The sequence below is a fragment of the Hydra viridissima genome, unplaced genomic scaffold (assembly GCF_058129835.1).
Source record: "Hydra viridissima isolate aposymbiotic clone 2 unplaced genomic scaffold, HvirCarnegie_v1 scaffold_5, whole genome shotgun sequence".
NCBI lineage: Eukaryota > Metazoa > Cnidaria > Hydrozoa > Anthoathecata > Hydridae > Hydra > Hydra viridissima.
In genome coordinates this window covers 2,317,369-2,342,432 of record NW_028324304.1, presented here as the reverse complement: position 1 = coordinate 2,342,432, position 25,064 = coordinate 2,317,369, and the positions used below count along the sequence as shown (strand labels likewise).

At 30.0% G+C, this 25,064-nt stretch overlaps 2 protein-coding genes and 1 long non-coding RNA gene across 6 annotated transcripts in view; 2 read left to right on the top strand and 1 right to left on the bottom strand.

Moving 5' to 3' along the window:
- Positions 1-908: 908 nt before the first annotated feature.
- Positions 909-5,604, top strand: LOC149887949 (uncharacterized). Its single transcript, XM_090086676.1, has 5 exons — positions 909-1,363; positions 1,566-1,792; positions 2,156-2,522; positions 2,903-3,134; positions 5,181-5,604. Exons 1-5 carry the CDS (start codon positions 1,192-1,194, stop codon positions 5,317-5,319), a joined length of 1,137 nt encoding a protein of 378 aa, XP_089942802.1. The 5' UTR covers positions 909-1,191; the 3' UTR covers positions 5,320-5,604.
- A 2,595-nt stretch (positions 5,605-8,199) lies between these two features.
- Positions 8,200-25,064, bottom strand: part of LOC145189540 (DNA polymerase beta-like) — a 208,412-nt gene continuing 191,547 nt past the window's right edge. Inside the window, exons 4-17 of one of the 3 annotated variants that reach the window (XM_090086679.1) lie at positions 19,950-19,999; positions 17,736-17,802; positions 17,570-17,644; positions 17,009-17,067; positions 16,871-16,920; positions 15,564-15,615; positions 15,083-15,137; positions 14,544-14,616; positions 13,910-13,977; positions 9,411-9,497; positions 9,254-9,303; positions 9,030-9,152; positions 8,618-8,634; positions 8,200-8,539 (exon numbers count right to left, since the gene is read on the bottom strand). In XM_090086679.1, the coding sequence (XP_089942805.1) occupies positions 8,445-8,539; positions 8,618-8,634; positions 9,030-9,152; positions 9,254-9,303; positions 9,411-9,497; positions 13,910-13,977; positions 14,544-14,616; positions 15,083-15,137; positions 15,564-15,615; positions 16,871-16,920; positions 17,009-17,067; positions 17,570-17,644; positions 17,736-17,802; positions 19,950-19,999 (921 nt within the window). In that variant the 3' untranslated portion in view covers positions 8,200-8,444. Of the gene's footprint in view, positions 8,635-9,029; positions 9,153-9,253; positions 9,304-9,410; positions 9,498-13,909; positions 13,978-14,543; positions 14,617-15,082; positions 15,138-15,563; positions 15,616-16,870; positions 16,921-17,008; positions 17,068-17,569; positions 17,645-17,735; positions 17,803-19,949; positions 20,000-25,064 lie in introns of all 3 variants that reach the window. The other 2 variants (XM_090086680.1, XM_090086681.1) reach the window with 2 other exon arrangements.
- LOC149887947 (uncharacterized) overlaps positions 11,471-25,064 on the top strand; it is a 32,639-nt gene continuing 19,045 nt past the window's right edge. For both annotated transcript variants that reach the window (XR_016452294.1, XR_016452292.1), the window contains exons 1-2: positions 11,471-11,556; positions 15,614-15,695. This is a non-coding gene — a long non-coding RNA (uncharacterized LOC149887947). The remainder of the gene's footprint in view (positions 11,557-15,613; positions 15,696-25,064) is intronic.

Here is a 25,064-nt window from a genome sequence, read left to right as displayed (position 1 = left end):
GCAGTCTCCTCAGCCTCTGTCTTAGATTCATCCGGTTTGGGGGGGGGGGGGAGGAAAGGGGCAATTTAAAAATTATGGTAAGTCTTAGGAAATCTACGTTTTTATGAAAAATCTTCACATGAGGAGAGAAAAAAGTGTTAAACTGTAAAAATAAATTTAGTAATTTTTATGATTTTTAATTTGGTAAAACTTTGATAATTAACCTGATTTGTTTTATGAAGCTACAATTTGTCATATTTAATCTACTATGATTTTTCATATTTACTCTGCTATAATTTTTCATATTTAATGTGTTATAATTTGTCATATTTAATCTGTTATAATTTTTCATATTTAATCTGCTATGCATTCATCAAGTTCGATTTCATTTTAAAAATCAATATCAATTGCATCGCACTAATGCTTCTAAAACTTCACTTGGCATTTTTTGGCTTGAAACTATTTACTAATTATTCAAAACATCACGATGGTAAAAGTGACATTAAAATTTTTTAATTAAATATAAAACGATTCTGTGAATTAAGTACCTAAATTAGATTTAAAAATATTCTATACAATACATTATCTTTCCGAATTGAGTCTGTTAACCACATTATATATTTTAATATAGCAATAACTCTGTTGAGCTGTTAGAAAAGTTTTTAGTTTGCACGCTGCTATTTGTCGATTTTTTTTATTGACGAAAATGATGAAGGTGTCGTTATCTTGAAAAAAGTTCTTCTATTTTTCATAGTTTTTATAAGATTTTTCAATTCCAGAAAAAGAAATCAAATTGTTACTTGATTTAAATGTAGCTTAGTAAGAAAATAAAGTTAGTGGAAACCAGGTCTTGATTTAAGTAACAAATTAAATAACACGCTGTCCAATTAAATCACCTAAAAAAAAAGTAAAGGATATATTAAGCCGTCGTAAAATAAACTATGATCTGTTTTTAAAGGCAACATTATGCAAACAAGTCTTTGAATGGTCAATATTTATTATAGCAGGTAAACATAACTGGGGATTTTAGATAAATGTAATAAAATGTTTCGTATTACATTTCTATCGCAGTTATAAAATATAGCGAAAGTATAAAAAGAGAGAAAAAAAAAAAAAAAAAATTGTGGACGAATTTTTATTAATCGATGCGAAATTGGTTTCACAATGTCCTTTTCAGTTTTTACATGATAACGCAGTTTTTAAAAAAGAAAAATGTCGTTTGTTGCAACAGAATTAAAGAGGATTTTTTCAGTAAAACTCAAGCACCGCCATGACAGTCTAACGGATCAATATAATAGACTCTTTATAACGAAAATGATAATTGCATGCACTTTGATTACTGGAATAAATTGGTTTAAAGATCCGTTGGATTGCATTGTTCCAGGTAACTAATTAATCTTGATTTATCTATTATCCTTTTGTGAAACAAGTCTATAGCATTGTAATCATTTCTTTACGACGTTGTTTATATCGCTATCAGAATTTACGGACGCTGTTCGTTAGAGTCGCTTTTTTTCTTTTTTTTCTTTTTTTTTTTGACATAGATGCGTGATGCCATAAAAAATACATTTAAATTTTCATTTCAGCTGTGAATTCTATTGATAAGTCATTTGCTACGACTGCCTGTTGGATCCAAGGACTATATGTATATAAAGAGATGTTTAACCGAACGAGCGATGCCGCTTATTATGGGATTCCCAAAGATGCGGATAATGATGGAATTTCGTATACAGGAGCGCTTTGTTCAGTTTTAGAGGACAATAAATATAACAACACAAGTTGTTTTGCCATGAAAAAGATATTTTTTTTACAGGTAAGTGGTGGTTTTCGAAAGAACAAGTTAGTTTAAAATGTAGAATAGTAAAGAACTGTAAAAAAAGTCCAGAGTTTTTCAATCAATTATGTCGTGTTGGTACTTTCATTGATTAGTTTTTGTAGTATCTCTTCAATTTATTAGTTTCTATTACAGCACCATGTGTATTTCCGTATGTTCTTTTAAAACAAATCAAACTTTCATAATCCTGTTGAATGTTTCTTCTCAAAATCTTCTCAAAATCTTCTCAAAATCAGAAATATTTCATTCTACTGTCAAGCAAGTTCTATTTAAGATCACTGTTTGCTGTTTAGCTAAACGACATCAATAAATCTTATTTCTATATCTGTAATTTTTTTCTAGTATCAATGGATTCCTTTTTTCTTGGCAGCAATATCAATCCTGTACTACATTCCTTATATGGTGTTTCTTTCTGTAAACAGTGATCTCGTTTCTCTTAACAAAAGCTTAAACGAAGGATGTCGCGACAAAAAAAGAATCGCGAATCATTATTTTAGAAAAAGCGGTTCGTGCAGAATGCTTTTGAAAGTCATTCTAAATTTGTTTATCAAGATAGCCTATATAGCTACAAATATTGGCACATTTATATTGCTCGACTTTATACTAAACGGCGCTTTCCGATACTACGGTTACAGGTGGCTTATTTGGGTTAAATCCGAAAATTCTGTCAAATTTGATTATGCGTCAATGAACAACCAAACAAAACCAGGTAAGAGTTTTTTGGTATGAGCTTAAAACTGTTATGATTTTTATGTTACCCTTTGTAACTTTTTGCGTCGGATCCAATTTATAATGAACTTTATGTGTTGGACCAAAAGACGCAAAAAAAAAAAAAAAAAAACTACATCTTTAAATGAGTTTTTTTTTATCCAACTCATCTCAAAGAGGTCTTCAGAAATCTTTTAGAATTTAGTTGGCTTTTTTAGATTCTATAGAGCTTTTATAAAACTTTAAAATTCCTATTGAATTGGTATAGACGTTCTAGATAAACATAACATTCTATGTGGTTTAAAATGCCGGATAAATCGTCATAAATTTAATTTGTCAGTTTTTCGTTGAAGGGATTTTTAGTTTAAAAATTTATTTTAGGCAATCAACTTTTCCCGCCGTTTGGTTATTGTGAACTTTACGAATCAGGCAAAGATATAAAACACAGTACAGCTAACAAGCATAAGTTTGTTTGTGAGTTATCGCAACACATTCTTTACCAATACTGCTTTGCTATATTGTGGTTTGTTGTAATCAGTGGAACCTTGATATCCGTTTTAGGCTTCTTTGTTCTAGTTTTCCAATACTTTTCATTAATTGTGAGACGTTGTATGTAAGTGATTTTTATGCTAAATATTTAAATTTTATTATTGTCGTTGTAATTACTTTCTTACTTCTATTATGCAGTTTTAATTCCACTTTTTTTATTTGAGAAAATTGAAAATTTCTCTTTTTACTAAGATTGTTTTTAATTTTTTTAACAAAACGAAATCAACATCAAATTTTTAAAATATCATTCTCTTCAGTTCCACTTTTGATCAAGTATGTCCGTAAAAATTGTTTATTGACCTCTAAAAAAGACCAGTGTTTGTTAGTTTCTTTCGATGGTTCAAGTTGTTGCGTCCTATCGCTAAAGTTCAGCTAATTTACGTACAAAGTTTAAAATTTTTAATCATTGAATTATGCACTACCGTCGATAATTATTCGAATGACATAAAGGTTTTTAAAAAAGTGCCTAAATTTCTTGTATTTTTCTTATTTTGTAATATTGGTAAATTATGGTGATATAAACAAGAATAGATAATTTAAGTAAAAAAAACTGAAATAAAAGTTCGTAAATTTAACAAAATATGCTTTCATATTGTCTCAAGTGAGAGTTGACGATTTCTTTACCTAAATATACTCTTTAAATAAATCATGATAACTTCTTCGGTTTACATGATCAATGTTAATTGTTAGGTTATAAACGCTAAGAAAAATAAATGTTTAGCTGTTCCTTCGTATTACATTTCAAAAGGTCAAGTTATGGTTTAGTTTTCCTAGAGTGAAGTTCGAAGCACTATCGGTAATGTTTACATTGTGGCATGAAGAATATTCAATGGAACAAATTGCAAAAAAATACAAAGTTTTTTTATTTCAATGATACGGAATATTATAAAAAAAGAAGAAGAAACTGAAAGTGTGGTCTATCTGAAACAATCAGGACGTCAGCAAATTACTTCTGCTATTAAGGAGAGAAGAATTGCTACCACTGGGAAAAGAAAAAGTCTATTAATTGCCCCAGAAATTACAAATAGTATGAATAGTGAAGAGATAATTTATGGAAGTAGGGCTTGGCGGAAGAATAGCCGCAAGGATACCATTTTTTTGGCCCCAAAGATAAGAAAAGAGAACTAAAGTGGATAAAACAATATGAAAAATTAACAAAAAATATTTGAAGAATCATTCATTTTTCAAAAAGATAATGACCCAAAGCATTTCTCATGACTTTGTAGCAATCATTTAAGTGAATTAGAAAGTGATAATGAATTAAAAGATTGATTTGCACCCCCCCCCCCTAATCATTCCTCTATTAAATGTTCATTTGTCGGTAAAACATTGAAAGCATTAAAAAGTAGTGCCATTCGAATAATTACGGACGGTTGTGTACATAATCAAGCTTTTTTACATTAATCATAATTTACATACTTAATTGTCTCGTTATTCCTAAGTTCACATAACTACTCTTTGTTAAGCGAGTTTTTTTCTTTTTCTATAACAGCAACTTTATTTACTATTTCACAAGATCATCTTTAGAACGCTTAAATATCAATTGTGAACTTGCTTCGCTTCCAAATGATTTCAGCTTGTCAGTACATTTTTAAAAAACTTCAACATCTGTCAAGTTATAGTGGGGTTCATTCTACCGCCGTCTATAGCTGACCAGTGGTGTTAATGGTCTTTACTACTAATTCTCATATCCCTTAACTATTGCATTTGAAGTTTTTTTACGGAAGGTTCATTGAATGTATTATGAGTTGCTGAAAGCTCATTTAATGTGAGACGACTGATCAATCTTACTTTTAGTTCCTTTACTCTTACTTGGTTACTATTTTTTGGGATGGCTTGATCATGTATAGATGTGGCAATGCCTCTGAGTTCTGTGCAGTACTCTAACATAATTATAAAACTACGCGTATTCTTAGTTTTGCGTGGTATTTACTACAATTTCTAGTTATAAAAAAAGCCTTTCCAACTCAGATAATCTTATTTAAAATCACAAACTTTAAGTGTTTCTCATGTCGTGATGTTGATTGCTGTCGTAATCTTTCTGTAATTTTAAGTCAAATCCAGTTTTTCATAAACCGTAGTAACTTGCGTTGCTAACAATTTAATTTAGAATTCGAAATCCTCCAACGAAGAAACTTTTAAATTCTCTCAATTTGTACGAGCTGGTATATTTACAACGTATACGTTCCAAAGACGAGTTTTTATATTACGATGTTATAGTTGAACTAAAAAGACTGTTGTATATCTAGAAATTTAAAGTGAGAGAGTGAACTGCGGCTCAACGTTGAATATTTGAAAAATGTGAAAAGGATTTTTAACAAGCGGTTAAAATACAATAAACAAGCTTAAATGCAGCCAGCTTACAGATGAAGAAGAGAATGAAGTATAAGGTCGTAAGTTAAGTATTTCCAGAACAATATTTACTCACTTTTCAGCCAGATTGGTGTTCAAATATATTTTTTATATCTGAGCTGAGTTAATGAAATGTACTTTGGTGATTTATCCTGACTGATTAAAAAGAAATTTTTTCTAAATTTTTGTTATTCTGTTAACTTGCATTTTTTTGTTGTTGTTGTTTTTTCTTTTAAGCGAGCTAATTCTAGTCTTGCTCACCCCGGAATGCTCGAATTCGTTTTCTAAGAATAAAGATAAAATCTTTGAATTTAAAATACAAAATTTTTTGATTAATTTAAAATATAGTTTGAAACTTTGAGTTTAAAATTGTAAAATTTTATTTTGAACTATTCGCATCACATGAAAAATAGGCGAAATAAAATCAAAAATTTATCACAAAAATTAAAAATTACAAATAAGTCAAAAAAATACTCCGATATAAAATTTTAAAAATATCAAAAGTACAATTTCGAGAACATTTATTACTTTCCTATTAATTTGAATATACAACCAAACCATGAAGGTTACATTATTAATCCAAATAACAGTTTTTATAACTGTAACATGACAAACAAAAGGACGACAGAAATGAATTTCTCAGAACTTAAACACCGTTTTTTTCCAAACCGCAGAAAGAGAAAGTCGTACTTGACGAAGATTTGAGTTGACCAGAAAAATAAAATTCCTCAATACCATAGCCTCATCGTTTGTAGGATTATGATTGTTTCAAAAAAAAAATATTTCAAATAAAATACGACTTGTTTTATAAATTTCCTCGAAAGCAAAAACTCGTTTCAAATCAATTTTTTTCCATTCATCGATCCATCAATATATACATATAAAATATTCGTAGTATCTGCAAATTTATGACGCAACAATTACAAGCAAGTTTATAGCGCAACAATTATCACGCAAATTTATAACGAAGTTGAAATTTCGAGTCATAAAATTTGAAGTTCGATTTCAAAACCGATGTCGCATTATTCTGAGTTACGTTCGTAAAATTCTACTGACCAACAATGAACTTCATCAGTTTTTATATTTAAGTGTATTATACGTAGTTTTCACGATGATTCAGAATATGTACTTAGTTTTTCTCCAGCATATTTATTTTCAGTGCGAGCAGCTTTGATGCTTTCTTCTTTTGTAGAATTATTTTATCGACTCAAGTTACCATACTTGTCTAAAGACTTAAAAAATTCATCTGACGCCTCTTATTATGATTTTTGCCCATTTATGTCATCAGCGTAACGAAGAAAAATCACACCAGAAAATACAAAAACCTATAAATTGTATTTTGGTTGACCATTTGGAGATCGAGACAAAATATGGGCCCCACATGTGTTTATTGATCAAATTCGAAATAAATGAAAGCCTTCTTTTTGATTTGAATAGAGCCAAAAGATCATCATACTGACTGCTACTTTTGCGCTGGTATTGTCACCGGATTTTTGTCGAAAACCTTGGGTGCGGTTAGTGATGAACATGGTGAACGCTTTCACCAAGATATACATGTAATGGGAGCCCCATGTCAAGGATTTTGGAATGAAAGAATGATGACTGACTGCTGTTGGATATTTTACAAGCAATACATTACAGATGGATACTGAGAAATATGGAGCGTACAAAAACAGGAGTTCATTACATCTCAACAACCAGATATGCTGGAAAAGAAAAACTGAGAGTAGATTTAAAATCAGCGCAAAAAAGTTTATATAAATCTATTTTTATTTCTGATGCTTTTCAAAATTTTTTTTTTTGTTGACCTGTGTTTTCTATCATACTCTCGAGTATGTCACATGACGAATCGTTGTTGTAGTTTAGTTTCCTATTTTTGTTTATTGACCAGCAGAAACTATATTCTCGTGCTCTATTCTAACACTCCGATCCCGCCTAACAACTGATTATCCTAGTAGGTGTCTTATTTTCTACAAATATTGGAAAAACTTTTTAATAAATTATCTATACCATAAAATTTCTGTATTGATTCACATTTCAGTTGCCAGGATCTTCATTAGTTTGGTCTTGAACAAGTGCGAAATTAATCATTTAATATTTTATTGTTTTTGCTTCGAAAATAAAATCATTGCACAAATTGAAATTGATGTTTGTTGTTGTTAAAAGTTAACAGAATTTTTGTTCGATTGAATTAACAATAAACGTTAAAGTGTAAAACACATTTACTTTCAGAAAGTGTTATTTGATCGTAAAGTTCAATCTTTGATAAATAATCTTTCAGTCTTTTTTTTAGTTGTACAGTGGTATGCATCTTGTGCATTGGCTGTTACACACTTTTTATGGCTCGATGTGTTATGAATAGTGTTCATTTACTGTTAACTTCAGCCCCTTCCTCACAGTAGGACGATGATTAAGTTATCATTTCAGGCTTCAAGCCATAAAATATCACCTCATAAAGTGTGGTTTTTACTAATAATTTTCAAACTATTTTATAAAAAAGGTTTCAGAACTTTAACCTGTTCAAATTTAAATGAATCTCTTAAGAAAAACAGCAAGTCCAAAGTTTTTAAGTCCAAAGTTTTCTGCGCAGCACTCGGTTTTACCATACAAGCTGGCTTTGAATTATCCAAAATTTGACTTAAAGATAACAGACGGAATAACAAGTTCTCTCTGTTATCTTTAAGTCAAATACTAAATGGTCCTACATTTAACGGCACTATCCATAATTGAATGGCTTCTTTTTATCTCTAAGTAAACACAAAGATAAGAATCAAAACTAGGCTCAATTCCTTATTCTATCACTCTTACATTACAGAATAAAATGTAATTTGAAAGAAATTCAGTAATACATAAGGTATATTAAATAAAAAACGTGTAAGTAAAAAAACAATATTTTATTTCATAACTAAATATCTTGCAAAAGTTTATTTCATTAAACACCAAACTTTAGCTTGATTAGCCTAATTCAGCTCATTTAGAGCAGTTTTAATCTCCATTTTTCTGACCGAGAACAACGTCTCTATTAACCATTACGCTGACAAGGAGCAACGTATGGCATGCCAATGATATCAAAAATATCTTTTTCAGATGTAACTGGCAGCGGCTCACCTAGATTGCCTGTAAAGAGTGCAACTGCAATTTTTAAAAAGGATTCATTTGAACAAAAGCTTTTAAAGCGGAAGAGAAAAAACTTACCAGTAGCACCGACGAATCTAAATAAAAAAAAAACAAACGAAAATCTCAGTATAAAAATTCAAAAGCGAAGAGCATGACGGTGAAACTTCTCCTAATTGCTTTCTCGTCAGTTTCAAATAAATATCGTTAAACAAATGTTTTTCTGGTGTTTACCCCTTAAATAAATATCCCGTTTATTAACCTTTTATCTACTTATTCCGAAAAACAAACTTTTTTAAATCTGTCGAAAAACATGTGATGGTATTTATCTGACGATAAAAATCTGACGTTTATTTTAAAAAAGTCATTTCAACAAAATGACAATCGCTTTTTCCAATATATCTCAACGCAGATAAAATTTATATTTGATAATCAAAATTTCAATTTCATGTAAACAAACTGAAACATCACTGAAATGTGAAGCTTAATTCACCTTATAGAATACTCGTTGAGGGAAAACCCTTTTTCCATGGCCAGTAGCCTCATCTGTTGATTAAATACGTCACTACCAGTAAAATATAGAACACCGCAGTTGTATTGATCATGAGGAATGATTCTTTAAAAAAAAAAGAAAAATTATTATTTTGTTAGAATTGCCGTAAAATTTAAATATTTTTTTCACCGTTTTACTAAACTCATTAATTTCATCATCCTCACCTTAAATCAATTCTCCTGTGACTTTTAACCGACGGAAGTCTGCAAACCCCCTGAATAAAAATCTTATTCTCATTTAACTGTCCAAAACTTGAAAATAATGTTTGCAAACTTTTTCTAAAAAAAAAAAAACCTTTTTTGATTTATAAAAAGAACTTACCATGAACTTAGAAGCACCTAGTGATATTGAGTCTGTTATGTATTCAATCTTTTGCAAATGCGCAACAACTTCTTGTAACTTTTTACACTATCAGAAAAAAGATTACGGATTAGTGATGTGTGCATATATGAACTATTATGTATATACACATATCAACAATATGTGCATATATACTATTATGCATATATATACACCTATCCATAATATGGGTGTTTGTATGTGTGTGTGTTTGTATAAATAAGAAAACTTCAAATAATACGAATTCTCTAAATACAAATAATAAACTATTTGTATTATTTGATGTTTTCATATTAACATACCATACACTCTTATAAAAGATGTCAACATTCAAGATATATATATATATATATATATATATATATATATATATATATATATATATATATATATATATATATATATATATATATATATATATATATGTGTGTGTGTGTGTGTGTATTGTTCATATTGAAATCAATATGAACAATAATGAATAAGTTTGGGTAAAAAAGAAAAGCGATTTGTTTGATGTTACCATGGGTGCTTTTGACGGCGCTGAGATTTGTTGGTATTTCCCTACTTTTCCAACTATCGCAACATTATAACAAAGCTGATTTTGGATTGTATCGAGACGGCGGTTTTGCTGTGTTAAAAAACAACAGGTCCGCAAATGGAAAGAATCAAATAGCACTTTGTTCAAACCTTCAAAGACAATGGCCTACTTGTTTCCAACCAATATAATATGAAAAGTGTTAATTATCTTGATGTTACTTTAAACTTTTATATTCAAGCTGAATGCAACCATCCACCAAACATCTTAAAGCAGATTCCGCACTCCATCGAGCTACGATTGTCGGCCGATTCATCTAGCGAATACATCTTTAGAAATTCTTCCTATATGTACGAGGAAGCTTTAAGAAGATCAGGTTACAACCAAAAGCTTAAATACATTCCCAACTTACAACCCGATAACAACAAAGATCGTTAGCGAAAAACTATCTGATTTAATCTTCTTTACAGTAAAAATATTTGCACAAACATAGGAAAGTGGTCTGGTCGACAAACATTTTCCGGTAAACCACGCACACCATAAAATATTCAATAGAAAGTCCATCAAAAAGTATAAAAGACATCATAAATTTGCACAACCAACACATTCTGCAAAAAGCTCCAATATAAAGAGAAAAAACTTGCAATTGCATGATAAAACAAAGCGGACTTTACATCAGAATTGCCTTATAAGAAACATAGTTTGCCAAGCCATTGTCACCTCCAGCAACCCAGAAATAAAAGAAAAAAAATACTACGACATCAGCGAAACACCATTCAAACTAAGGTATGCAAACCACCAAAAATCTTTTAATATTGAAAAGTACAAGAACGACACGGAAATATCTAAAATATGAAGATAAAAGAAGAAAACTTTACACCTACTGTTAAGTGGAAAATTATCAAGCACTGCAAACCGTACAACTCGGCCACAAAAAGTTGCATCCTATGCCTGCATGAGAAGCACGTGATTATATTTCAACAAGGAAACCTATGGAATAAAAAGAACGAAATGTTTTCCAAATGCAGCGATAAATACTAATTTCTTTCGCAATTTGACACAGGCGACTAGGCCTAAACTATTTCTTTCTTTCTTTTCTTTTCTTTCTTTTATGACGTCAGAGCACACGCCACCGTCATTTTGTAATTTTGTAACGGTTTTTTTTATTTTTGATTTGTATTTCATGGCTGATGATTGCCGTAAGGCATGAAACTTTGAGTACCATACATAGTTGTTGTTTTTTCGTTTTGTTATATTTTAGGAACTAATCAAAATTTTTTCCTAGTTAATCAGAAGACTATTATGTGCCTCTCAAGAGCAGATTTGTCTTTCAAAATAGGAAAAATAGGGTGAATTTAGTATGTTTCAGAGCGATCGAAATGAAAAATTTTTTTTGAATATTTTTTTTTCTTGGTCATTGGCTAAATTTATTTTTATTTCAAAAAAAAAGGTCAACAAATTTTACGCTTCTTTCAAGTAAAAAAAATATTTACATAAGGAGAAAGAAGAAAAATTTCTGTCGTGCAAAAAGTTAAATAAACCGGTTAAAATTATGATCAAAAATTTAAAATACCACATCATCATACGGTAAAGGTATAATATTATATACTAATATTATGGATAAGTTTTTGTTTTGATTTCTGGTGTACTTGAAAAAGAGTTAAAAACACACGTTTCTGACCAATTTCCCAGAAACTTTTGAATTGTAAACTATTCTTCTGTCTCTTTGAATTTTTTTATATTGTCAAATTGCTTACTTTATTTTATTTTTAAATAACTTATGTACTTATTATTTATTAAAAATTTAATGAAGTCATGTAGGAATTTGTAACTACATATAGACTGTTAAATCTATTACTCCCTTCTGGAATGAATATTCAGCACACTGCCTAGAAAAATCAATACTGCTGCATAATTCTAAATAATCTGTATTACTTTCATGCCTTCCTGACAAAATTAAAGGTTATAAGAAATGATGTGAAGGACCCTTTGAATGAACTTTAGGTTTGGTCTAAACACTTTGGGTCAAAGATTTCAAATAAAGTCAGAGAAGAATATTCTCAGGAACTTTATGAAGAAACAAATACAGCTAAAGACAAAGGCTGTTTTGAGTTGGTTGCACAGACTTAAATAACCCAATTAAGAGGGACAAGAAACGTTTAGATAAAGACAAACATGAGGATTTAAGTCATTTGGAAGACCAATAAAGAATGAGAGACTTCACTATGGGATCAGAAGATAGAAAACTCTGCAAGAAGATGAGTTTATTTTATTATTGTATAAATATAGTATGTATAATATACATTATATGTATAACATACATACAAATTATGTGAATATACAAATTGCATATGTTAAAACGAATAACTTTTAAGTTTCTGATGGTGTGAAGAAGAATAATAGACCACCAGTGGTGTCCACTTGTGGACACCACTGGTACATTGACACCACTGGTACATTGATACCACTTCAGAATTAGAACTTAGTTTCACTGACTTGACTTGAAGTGCTGATCCTGATTCAGGTTTTGAATCAGGGGATTGGCATCATAGAAGATCAGATAATTGTAAACTTACTGCCCATTCTTTGTCCCTTAGAATACTTTTATGGAAATACATGTTTTAACTACAGTGATATCTCCCCCAATATCTTACAAAGAAGGAGAACAGTTTTGAAAGGTTCTGCAAGACAAACTTTGGATTACTGTTATGCCTATGTTACTAAAAAATAAAACGTAAGGAATGACAGACTAGAGTTGGTTGAACTAACTTTACAATATTTATCCCTTTCTGCCAATTTCAAATTAAGGAAAACTGGGGGTGTTCTTTATGAGTTTTTTGGGCAAGAGTCTATACTACTTCAAACTTCAGCTTTTGTCTTAGTTATTGAAGTTTGTGGAAGAAAACATGAAGCTCCAAGCAGACTTAAAACATCAGTGAGTTTGTAGTCATGTCACACAAAGTGGTATCTTTGAGTACATGAAACCATTCGTGCTACAGCTTCTGACTTAAATGCAATTGTTCAGATGAAAAAGTATAGGAAAGTTTGCTCCAAACCTGAAACAGTTGACTCTGTGTTATCTCTTTACAAGCATACATAGTATCTAGATTCAGCAATTGTTCCCTTGGCTCTTTGGAGTAAAAAGGTTTCTATAGAGAAAAAAGCCCTCATTGCTTTGCTTTTCTTGCAGATGCCAGACCTTTTTCAAACATTGAAACAAAGATCAGTGAGATATGCTAAGTGTAATTGAGAAAGTGAAGACACCAACCCCCCCCCCCCCACTCAATTTTTTGGTTGATGAATTTTCTTATCTAATGTTCTCAATGATCAGAGAGTGTCACTTTCACCTCAATTTTTGCACTTGCACCTCAATTTCTGCACTTGCAGTCCTTATTTTAGAATTTTCAACAGCTTGTGCATAGATATAAAAAAGAGGATGAAAAGCAGGACCGACTACCAACTGTAAATAAGCGGCAATTTTTAGATGCTCAACTTTCCTGGAGAGGAAAGAAGTAGGATTACAAAGAAAAAACTGTCAAAAAACCTGTCATCACTGAGCAAATGGCAAAAACAGAAGTAGTGGACTGAGAAGACAGAGATGAAGTTATTGCTCAATTTAAAATGCTGAGTTTTAAATTTTTGTGTTGATGTAACATGATGATACTTTTAAAGATTTTTTTTAAATGGTAATTTTCTTATTGAGTTTAATTAAAAGTTATGTTTTTTATTTTGTTTAAAGCAATTGTAGTGCCCCCCTACCCTCATCCCTCATATCTGCTAAATCGGTTATTTGAAAATCAAAAGTTTTATTCAATTTTCAGAAAGCTTTATTAAGTGGTTTTAAAATTTTTACCAGCAGTCCATCTAAATGAATTTTAGGTATGCAAAAAAAATGATTTAACCTCTTGCATAAAAGAAATTTTTAGACATAATTATGTAAATAAACCTTTTTCGATTTTGAAATATATTCAGGATGTGTGAGAAGCACATCAATATCTCCACTAGATTCTGAACCTAAAAACATCAATTAGAATCACTACACAAAAATACCAAGAAATTATTGATACACATCTATAATTTGAAAAAAGAATGTTAAAAATAGAAGAGATAACAACAAGAGTCTAATCTCACTTAGAGCTTCAAGCTTCTGGTTTCAAATATTTTTTTAATCTACTGGAAATTGTCTTTAATCCATTCAAAATTAACAGTAATCAATTATTAGCAACCACTTGTAAGCAACAGAAAAACCAAATAACTAATTTTTATAATGTAATTTGGAAAAAATATTATGAATATTTAAATTATTAAATAATAAAAAAAAATAAAAATAATTCTTTCAAAATTAAGGAAATAGTCATTATTTTGAAACCTTGAAAATTCTGCTCTTTAAAAAAGAAATTGTTTAATTTGAATATAAAAAAAAAAACAAAAAAGCGTTGACTTAAATTTATCATAAACAAATTCAGCACATTTTAGTGATGAATGAAAAAAAGTGAATTGTTACCTAAAACTCTTTACATATGATTAACTTAAATGATTGTGTAGTTATAGTGATCAGCTTAAACGATAGTGCAACAAACCTCTCCTGTAACTGCCACAAATTGTTACAGTAAAATCTTTGTCTAAGAACAAAACCTCTTTGTCTATTAACTCCTAAAAAAAAAAAAAATTAAAAAATCAGGGTAAAATCTTTAAAACCTTAACAAATTTTTTCAACCAGATGTTTAAGTAGAAACATTGGCAATTTTTTTAATGATGGGTTTTAAAAACATTGTACAACCTTAAAATGATAAAGCTATCTACTCCCATCCCTATTTACCTTTATCCCAATCTTCTCCCATCCAGTCCTCCCAAATTTCATAGGACAGATTATGATTAAAAATGCTTATATTTCTTTTATTTTCTATTGTCACAAAACAGTCCTCAAAATTACTTAAATTAAATACTTGTAATATTGTGATTTGGGTTTTCAATACCTGTAATATTGTGATTTGGGATTCACATGTGGCATATTTTAGAACTGTAGATGGTGTTGACTTTTTTAGAAACTTAATCAGTGATAACTTCTAAGTAAATTTTACCTATCATAATTCTAAAATCTTAGTTTAAAAATTTTTACTTTGTGAGATTCCATCTCGCTTCTTAGAATCCTTTCTTCAAAATCACTAAAATATCTGCGAAAAAAAAAAAAGCAAAATGCAATAAAATATCAGTCTAAATAGTAAAATGATTAAATATTTTTTAATTGTTTCTCATATTGATTTTGTAATGAACAACTTTTTTTAAGTGTTTTTAAATTTATTGGAATTTAAAACTTGATTCAAAACAACAAAAAATCTACTTATAAAAGACTTCAGAATTATTGTTTATTTAAAAATATGCTTGTTGCCGTGCCAATATGATTTATGTCATGATCACAAAATTATACCATTCCAAAAAATTAATCACAACGGCAAAAAATATTCAAGTTTTTAATTTTAAATACAAATCAAACTTTTATAAAACAAAAAATTTTATAAATTTTTTATTTTTTAAAAGTTTATACTTTCTACATATAAAAATTTATTATTTTATTATTACATATAAAAATTTATTAGTACTTTAAACCAATCTTTTGATGATGACTTAATTTTTCTTCAACATTTTTCAGGTCTAAATTGAATACATAAGCACATCATTTTGTTGGAAAAAAAACACAACATAAATCACACCTAAATGCACATGAGCAAATGGTAATGTTTTTTTTTTTGTTTTTTGTTTTTTTCAAAGCAGATCATTTTGTTTGGAAAAAACATACATAACGTAAGTCACACCTAAATGCACATGAGCAAATGGTAATGTTTTTCTTTTTTTCAAAGTTTTAAATTTAAATTTTAATAAAACTATGGTGAATAGAGCAAAAGGGGTAAAGAAATTAAGATAGAGATAAAAAAATGATAACAACAATGTGGTAGTATACAAAAATTGTAACAATGTGGTAGTGCACACAAATGGTAGCAAAAGTATTTCATAATTTTTTAAACTCTAACAGTACAAGCAATACAACTTACACAACACTAGCAACTGGCTGGTGTTGGACTATTACCCTAAATTATTGCTGCAAAAGTAGTAGTAGCTATTGAAACAACAGCTTATGATTTAGGATTTTTGAGTATTGTATTCAACTCTGTTTTCAACTGTTTGATAGTGAAATTTAACCTGCCCACAAATAAAAAAGGTAGAATATTCTACCTTTAAAGTTATGTCATATGTCCTATAACCTAATCTCATATATCATATATCCTAATCCTCCCATGTACCATATATCCTAACCCTCTCATATTCTACCCCTAAGACAGAAAATATTACCCAGTTTTAGATGGTACATCTTATTACTGTGCATACAAAAAGTAAAAGATTAAAACAGCAAAAAAATATATAAATTCAAACATTATTTCATCTTTATTTGTAGCAATCATAGAATAATTTTTTAACTTCAGCATTATTAATATTTTAAAATAGGGAAGATATCCCCACCCCCCCCCCACCACCCCAATTTTTGTAAGTAGTTGTTATCAATACTGAAGTATAAAAATCTTATTTCACTTTTATTTGGTAGCATCTTTTTATACATCATGTTTCATTTAGTTATCATTTTTAAGTTGATAAAATAAAATAAAAATCGGAATGTCTTACAACTTCTAAGACAATAACTAAAATGAATGAAAGGCTGATCAAAAATTTGGATGGGGTGTCTTACTTTTTGTTTATAAATTTATAAAAAAATTCATAGTTATTCTTGATTCTAAAAGTTTGTTTCAATTTTATAACAAATTTCTCCTCAAATGTATTTATAGCATGAAAATATATTTATAATAGATTAAACAATTTTAAAAAAACTATTTTTGAAAAAAGTTTCTTCAGTAACCTTGTAAGCTTTTGACTCCATCTTCTGCAAGCTTTTTTGCAGCAACAGGTCTGAAAATATTAAAAATTGAACAAATAAAACAAAAATAAGTGTTAAATGTACTTTACTTGCTTTTACTAAAGCATTTAAACAACATACCCGATACCAGAGACCCGAGTCAGAAGAGTAATCACTGCATTTGAATCATCAGCTTTGATCTATAAATTTTAAATATTTTTCACAAAAATTTCTTTGCTTATTGCTTCACTAAGCAAAAAAAATCAGTTCTTATTAGATTTTAACTCATACCAACTATTTAACATATTAAATTTGTTATCATGAATTCATAGTATTACAATTATAATAACAATAAACTAACTTATACAAATGAAACATTGGCTTAACATGCATATGATTATATCAAACAAAAATACACCACATTTGAAATGTGGTGTATTTTTGTTTGATAAGAGTTTAGAACTCATAATAATCATCTGAAATAATGACAAACGAATTAAGAATAATTTTATGTTTATAACTAAAGTTTATAAGTAACTTTAAAATAAATTTTGTCAAAATATGTAACTACTCAGAAAAAAAAAAAATGAATATGAAAGAAAATTTAATGTTAAAATATTTATTGCTAATAAATTTAAACATTAAAAATCAATAAAAATCTTGTCACATCAAAGTGCAAGACTTCAACAAAAGTTGAAGAACCTTTTCTAACTTTTCAAGTTTTCCAGTCTTAATGAACTCATCAATTTTCTTTGCAATAGCAACACCAATACCTGGCTGAAAAAATAAAAAACAAAAAATCACCATTATTATTATTTATGTCTACATAAACAGGCAAAGTTGCTGCTACTAATTTTGATGAACTTACTAATTTTCGAGCTTCATTTCCGCTTGCAATTTTTACAGGATGTGATGCAAGAACTGAGGATGCTTTTCTAGTTATAAGAAAATTCAAAAACTTAGGTTATGACAAATAATTCAACAAAAAATCCACAGATTTAATTATGTTCAGCAAAATAATCCATCTTTATTTAATGGAAAAATTAGGTAACTTTTTCCTTTTGTTTTTTGTTGAAGTTGTGCATTTAAATACTGTCATCTGCTGCTGATCCTTTTGGTAAAAGAAAAAATCTTCTTACTTGGCTTATTACAGACAAGAACAATACTAATAGTGGATCTAAAGTTATGAAAGAATTTTAAAATTCATTGATTCTTTTACTGCACTCAACTACACAGTCTTGCAACAGACTGTAAGGGTTGATAAATGTGTGTCAGTATTTTCAATTCATTCTTGATGATGATGATGACAGTGATGATGACAATGATGATGATGATGATGATGATGATGATGATGATGATGATGATGATGATGATGATGATGATGATGATGATGATGATGATGATGATGATGTATAACTGCCCTAAGTAATGTTTTAAACTGCAGAAGAATCTTTATCTCGACTTTACTGAAAATAATTAATGAAGTGATAATCATTCAGAAATTTAATCAGTGCCATGATTAAGTTAAAATTGGTTCTCTCAATCTAAAAGTAATATTTATGTATTGTGTTCCTTTTTAAGAAAGAATATCAAATGTCCTAATTAATTAGAGATTAATGTGTCTAATATTTCTAAAGAAGTAGTTTTCAAAAATACTGTGAAACAATTTCACACTACAGAAATAGTTGAAGTCCTTGAGAAAGGTAAAACTTCTGTGTATAGGAAAATGGTTTATGTAAAAAACACATCAGGATTCATAATCTATATTTTTTTTCAGATTCATATTTTTTAGGAAAGATGACTTTGATATCTAAGAATTTAATTAGGCGTAGAACAAAGTTTTCTAAAAGCTGTAATCAATATTTTTTATCCAAAAGATTTAGGGGAGAACCTTAATGAATGGGACAAACTCAGATTCTTATACAAGCATCAATGTAAGGATATTCAAATTCCTGTAACAAAGAGTGATAGAAACAAGAACTCAACTGACCGACTCATCCATCCTATTGCTCTATGAGCGTAATGACAATGGATGTTATTGTGGTTTCGAATGTAAAAATTTATTTTTAAAAATGTTTTTTTTTCTGATTTTGCAGCAATTTTTGAAGTTATGGAAAATAAAATTCCATGCTTAAATAGATAGCAGTCTCTAGTACTACAGTGAGTAAAACATTCAAGCTTAATTAATGGTGTTTTTGGTGTGACTAATCATTTTTGAATAAAGTGATGCGCATAATGAATGGGACAAAATACTAACTATTGAAAGAATTTAATAAAGTATTATTTACAGCTCAGCATAGGGATGCTGCAGTCCCTTACCTTTATCCCCATGCGTAATGGGTATTATTTACACACTTTTATACTGCAATATTTTACTTAAATAAAAATCACTAAATATAATATTCTAAAATGAGAAAGTTCTACTTTGATTGAAATTTAATTAGAGTTAAAAAGTTAAAAGTTAAAAATATTTTTTGTGCAGTCTTTATGTATGTATCTATATATTTAACTACGTTTACAATTAATAAACTAATTTGAAAAATGATTGAATTAAACACATTCATTTTCATTCTTTTATGTTTGTCCAATTCAATGAGACATACTTAATGAATGGGACAAATGTCATGCTCCAATAAAACTCTCTTTTTACCAATAGCCAAATGCAAATCCAATTTTTTTGTTTTACTATATCATTGAGGAAGAGTTGGTGGTTATCAAACATATTTAAATATATATATTAAACAATTTTATCTACGTTTAAAAAGCATTTTGCAAAAACTGTCCCATTCATTGAGGTTTTCCCCTACACATTGTGGTTTTCATACATGGAAAATAATGCATTTTTTAAAATATAAAAGCAATAAAATTTAGAGCGAGGAAAAAGCAATAAAATTTAAAGTAAAATTTATACTGCTTTCATTTTGTATATTTACACTTTTCTTTAACATTTTTACAATTTATGTTGGAATGTTGAAGAACATTATTTTGGTATCTACAGATTGAATAAAATAATACATTGTCACCCCACTCCCCACCCCCTGCCACCCCCACCCCATCCATTTAAATAAACAAAGTTAGTTACCTGTAAGCTTTATACTTAAACAAATTTCTATTGATGTTTTTTTTCATACTCTGCAAGAAAAAGAAAGAAAAAACATTTATATCAACTCTTTTACCATTTGAATTTTTTGTTTTTATCTTTAACTTTTTTGGTAACTTTTTTTTTTTTTATGTGCAGAGCTCCTAAAATAAATTACACAAAAGTTGTAGAGTCATATATATCACTTATTTTTGCGTGTGATACTTATATGAGAGAAAATCAAAAATAAATACAAAACTGGTTGTGTAAGTCAACTTTACCCTATAACCAGAAAAGATAAAATAAATGGTACAAAGTAGGGAATTTTAGAACACTTGAGGATATACTAAATAAAATTGTTTTTGATTTTCTTTAAAGGTAAAACAGCCATTTATAAATTTTAAAAAAAATACTGTCACCAAATTTTAAAAATAATTTTCAGTAATTTAAAAAAAAAACTTTTTAATTGCTTATTTTCTCTTTTTTTGTCATTTGAATTTTTAAAACCTAAAAAAATCATATTTAATAAATTTAGTCCATTTATTGACAGGCTAAAAAGCATGAATTTTTTTTTTTAGTAATTTCTTAATTGATGTTGTGAGGCAGGGTTTTTTCTGGTATTCCTACTTTATAATTAAGGGAGTGGGTATGAAGTTTAGAGTTTTGTAAGTTAAGCGGTTGGATGTATAGGTGTATGGGGATGCCTTTTGGTTCTATGTAATGTTAGCTTTTCTTTACGTGCAATATTTCTCATTTAAATACTAATAATAACAATTCTTTCCCTTTAATGTATCATTATCGTTAATAAAAATTTCTCCACTTTAAATTCTATAAAAACTACTTATTGTACTCTCTTTTGTAAAATTAAAACTCCCGTTTACTTCTTTTTCGTAGAACCTAAAAACTCAGAAGAATCGAAGAACCTGTTTGAGGATACTTTCTTTTGGTTGACTTAATGGGGATACTGTCCGAGTGTTTCATTATATCAGCTGTATTGCAAGATGCATAACAAGAAATAAAAGAAAAGGTTGGGCAGTGACAAAGCACCTGTATAAGTTTTTAACTTGTAATCTTCTTTATTCATTTGATGCTCACCATTTTTTATTGTGGTGTATATCTTGTCAATACTTAGAATGTATGGAGCAATCAATGAGAGAAGTATGAACATTTACATTAGTAAATGATTAAGATTGTATTCTCCTCATCTATGAGGGGTTTGGTTGAAACTCCCATCTGAGGTTCCAATTCCTTTGTAAAATACCTGACCTTCTTCGAAATAAGTTCGTAATAGTTCCAGAGGTTATTTTCTGGTTCCCAAATATTGTTTGTTTCATCATAGTCCTTCCATTTTATAAGGAACTCTCTTTTCCCTCTTTGTGTCCTGTGGTTTCTTATTCCATCCACTTCAAATATGTTACCTTCCTTTAGTTCTGGCAAATCCTTCTTTTTTGTATTTGTACTGAGAATTAGGGTTTTGTTTGTTTCTTTGCCTTTTTTACTGTTTTGATTCTCAGATGTTTCCGCATTGTTAGGTTCTTTGTTTAATTTATGGATATCTGTTTGTTTCACTTTAGTAAGGAACTTATCTTGTGAGCTGGGATGGACATCCAACTCTTTCCTTGCTAAATTATGGTTATTTAGTGAAAATAAGATTATCTTATTGCTGTCTGATTGGTTTGTGTGGAAGTATTCATGTCAGGATAAAGCTTCAGTGTTGTTACTTTCTTTACCAGGTTTACATTCCACACCTTTACCAGGTTTACATTCATAGTCGTAGGTTTGTAAGAGTAACGCCCACCTTGTTACTTTTCCTGTGGGTTCTTTTGTGTTTAGAATATAATTTAGGGGTTTATGGTCTGTAACAATGGTGAACTTGTTATTTTGGAGATATGCATTTGCTTCGCTACCACTTCCCTCTTAGTGACAGTTGCCTTCTGTTCTCATGCTGAGAATTGTCTTCCTCCATAAAGTATAGGGTGTTCCTTCCCATGTATTTGATGGCTGAGTGTAAACCCTAAACCTGTGGCACTGACATCTGTCGTTAAAGTAAGCCTCTGTGTAAAATCGGGATATGCAAGGAGAGGTTTCTCAACTAGTTTCTGTTTTAGTGTGTCAAATGCTTCTTAACAATGATGGTTCCAGTTAAACTTGACACCTAATCTGGTTAGGTTATATAGGGGGGTGGCTATCTTGTTAAAATCACAAATAAATCTTCTGTAATAGCTTAAACCTAAAAAGGCTTGTGTCTCTAGGATTTGATGGTCTGGGGTAGTCTTGTACTGCTGATAGATTATCTTTACTAGGCTGTATGCCATCTCTATTTACTGTAAGGCCTAAAAATGCAGTTGATTCTTTTGCGAAATTGCATTTACTAGCTTTTAACTTTAGGATCACTTCTTGTAATTTCTTAAAAATCATTTTAATGTGTTCAAGTTGCTTTTCAAAACTAGGAGAAAATATGATAATGTCATCAATGTAAACAAGACAGAATTTCTAGAGTTCTTCTTGAAAAATGTGCTCCATTAGTCTTTGGAAGGTACTTGGAGTGTTATATAATCCAAATGGCATGACATTAAATTTTATAGACCACGATGTGAAATGAGAGCTGTTTTTTCTTTAGAAGCTTCTTCCATTTCAATTTGCCAGTATCCGGTCATTAAATCTAAGTTAATAAAGTATTGTGGGCCATTTAAACTGTCTAGAATGTTATCAATTCTTGGAAAGGGGGGTATGAATCCTTTATTTCAACAGTTAACATCTCTAAAGTCAATACAAAGTCTAACTTCTCCATTTGGTTTTGGTACTAGAATGACAGGGGCTGCCCACGGGCTGACAGATTTTCTAATGACATTAGAATTAATCATTTCATCCATTTCTTTATCAGTTTGTTGCCGCTGTTTTGGGGATACCCTGTGAGCTCTTTTTTGAATTGGTGCAGCATTTTCAGTATTAATAACATGTTTTATTAGGTGAGTACATACTACTTGGTTTGGGGTATTTACAAATGTATCACAGTGTGTATACCTTATAGTATACTTTTGTAATTCTGCGCAATAATTGTCTTGTAAGGTGATACTGCTAAAGTGGGTGGTTTCCTAAAACTGTGTCTGTTACTAATTCAAACAATTTATTGATTGGATTTGAAACCATCATAGACACAACTTTGTTATTTCCTGATAAGAGTGTGTGTCACTAGGTTTTCTTTTAATAATAGTTCTTTATTTGATTCAAAGTAGTATTCATTCTTCATTGGGAGGTCATGTGGAATGTTAAGGATTGTTATTGAGTGGGGGTTGTAATATTTTCAGCTTGGTTGAAACAACTTTGTTATATTCATCTGTTTCTTCATCATTACTGAGCAGGTCTGTTTAACATGAAGTTAGGTTTGGTTCAAGTTTCAAACTTTTGTTTTTAAAATCAATTATCCCATTATTTTGGTAAAGAAATCTTTCCCTAATACTATGCCACAGTTTAAATTATCTATTACATATGTTATAAATAGGTAAACTATCTGCTGAATCTCAAAGTTTAGTGTTACCATTTCTTGTATTGATAGTGCATCCCTGTTAGAGGAAATGACTTGTTGCAGGTCACTTGGGTGTAACTTGTGGTGTTTGAGTAGTGTGGAATAAAAGTAGTAACTTGTGGCAGTTATTGCAGCAACAGTGTCCACTAGTAATCTCTTCCACTGATCATCTACTTTTCCCCATATGTTTAGATGGTTGTGATATGTATTAGAGTTTTTGTATATGATTGATGATTCAATTAGATGCTGGAACTTGGGACACGTCTACGAAAATGATCAGTTTATCAAACATGATCTGGACTGGAAACAGAGATACATTCATGAGGCTGGTTTATTTCAACATTTGTTTCTACTTGCATGGCACTTGGTGAGGGTTGACAATTATCACAATTGGAGACATTATTTTCTAGTAGGATAATTGGATTGGTTTTGCTCACTATAGATTCTCGGATTGGGTTTAAAGTTTTTTTCGAAGGAACATCATGATATAACTTGTAGCCATTGTCATGGACAATTTTATTAACAACTTGTGAGTTTGACATTGGGCAGGTATTCTTTTCTCCTAAGTTAAATGTGGTATCTGGGCAGCTGTGCTTCGTAGGTTGGATGTCGTTATTTGAAAAGGAAGGGTTTATAAGAGTTTGGCAGTCTAAATCATTATTATGGGAGGTATTATGGTTGCAGCTTGTTCCTAAAACGTTTAAAGATGGGTGGAGTCTGGGATTCTTGCTAAGGTGCTGAAGTTTTATCCGGGTCCTGTTCATGTCATCATTTGGGTTCTGATTGTATTTTCTATCGTTATATCTTCTATCATTGTATCTTCTGTAATTGTAGTACCAATTATTTTCTGTTATGATGTTCCGTGGGTTTCTTTGGTAGTTTTGTTGGGAGTTGTATTTATTGTCACTGTTTCTCCAAGAAGATCCGTAGTTGGAGAATTCATATCATGGTTTATTGGTTTATTGATAAAGGAATCCGGGGATCATGGAAGACTTGGTTACAGTTTCTAGCCATATGACCTACATCATGACACTTGTAGTAGGTGGGTTGGTTTTGTGGTATTGAGTAGTTGGTTTGTGGTGTAGCTTGGTTTTCTGTCTGTTGATTTGATAGGTACAATTTTAATTGTTTTAGTTCCTGTTTTAATCTGGTGACTTCTCCTGTTGCATTTTCAGAGTTAGCTAAGTTGGTGGGTGTTGTATTGTAAGCGTTTATTGGAGGTGCATTATTTTCAGCCTTCATTTCAAGTATTTATTTTAAAGGCTTGTATGAGTGAGCCTATATGTTGTTTGGTTTTATCGGGCAGAGACTCATAGAATGTGGATGCTGACTGGTTTAGGCACAAGAAAAATGCACAAAATTGGTCATGGCTATTCCAATTGTAAAAGGTGGTTCTTCTCTTAAACTGAAGGAGAATGTCTTCTTTGGGATTTCGATTAAATTTTGGGAAGTTGGATCTATCAACTGAGAAACTCACAGAAAGAGTTAACTTTTCAAGCAGGGTTTCAGAGATAATTGTAATTCAGGAGTATTAACATTTAACAAAGTAGGGGTAGTTGAGAAAAACAGTAGGATGGAGTTTGGATCTTTGC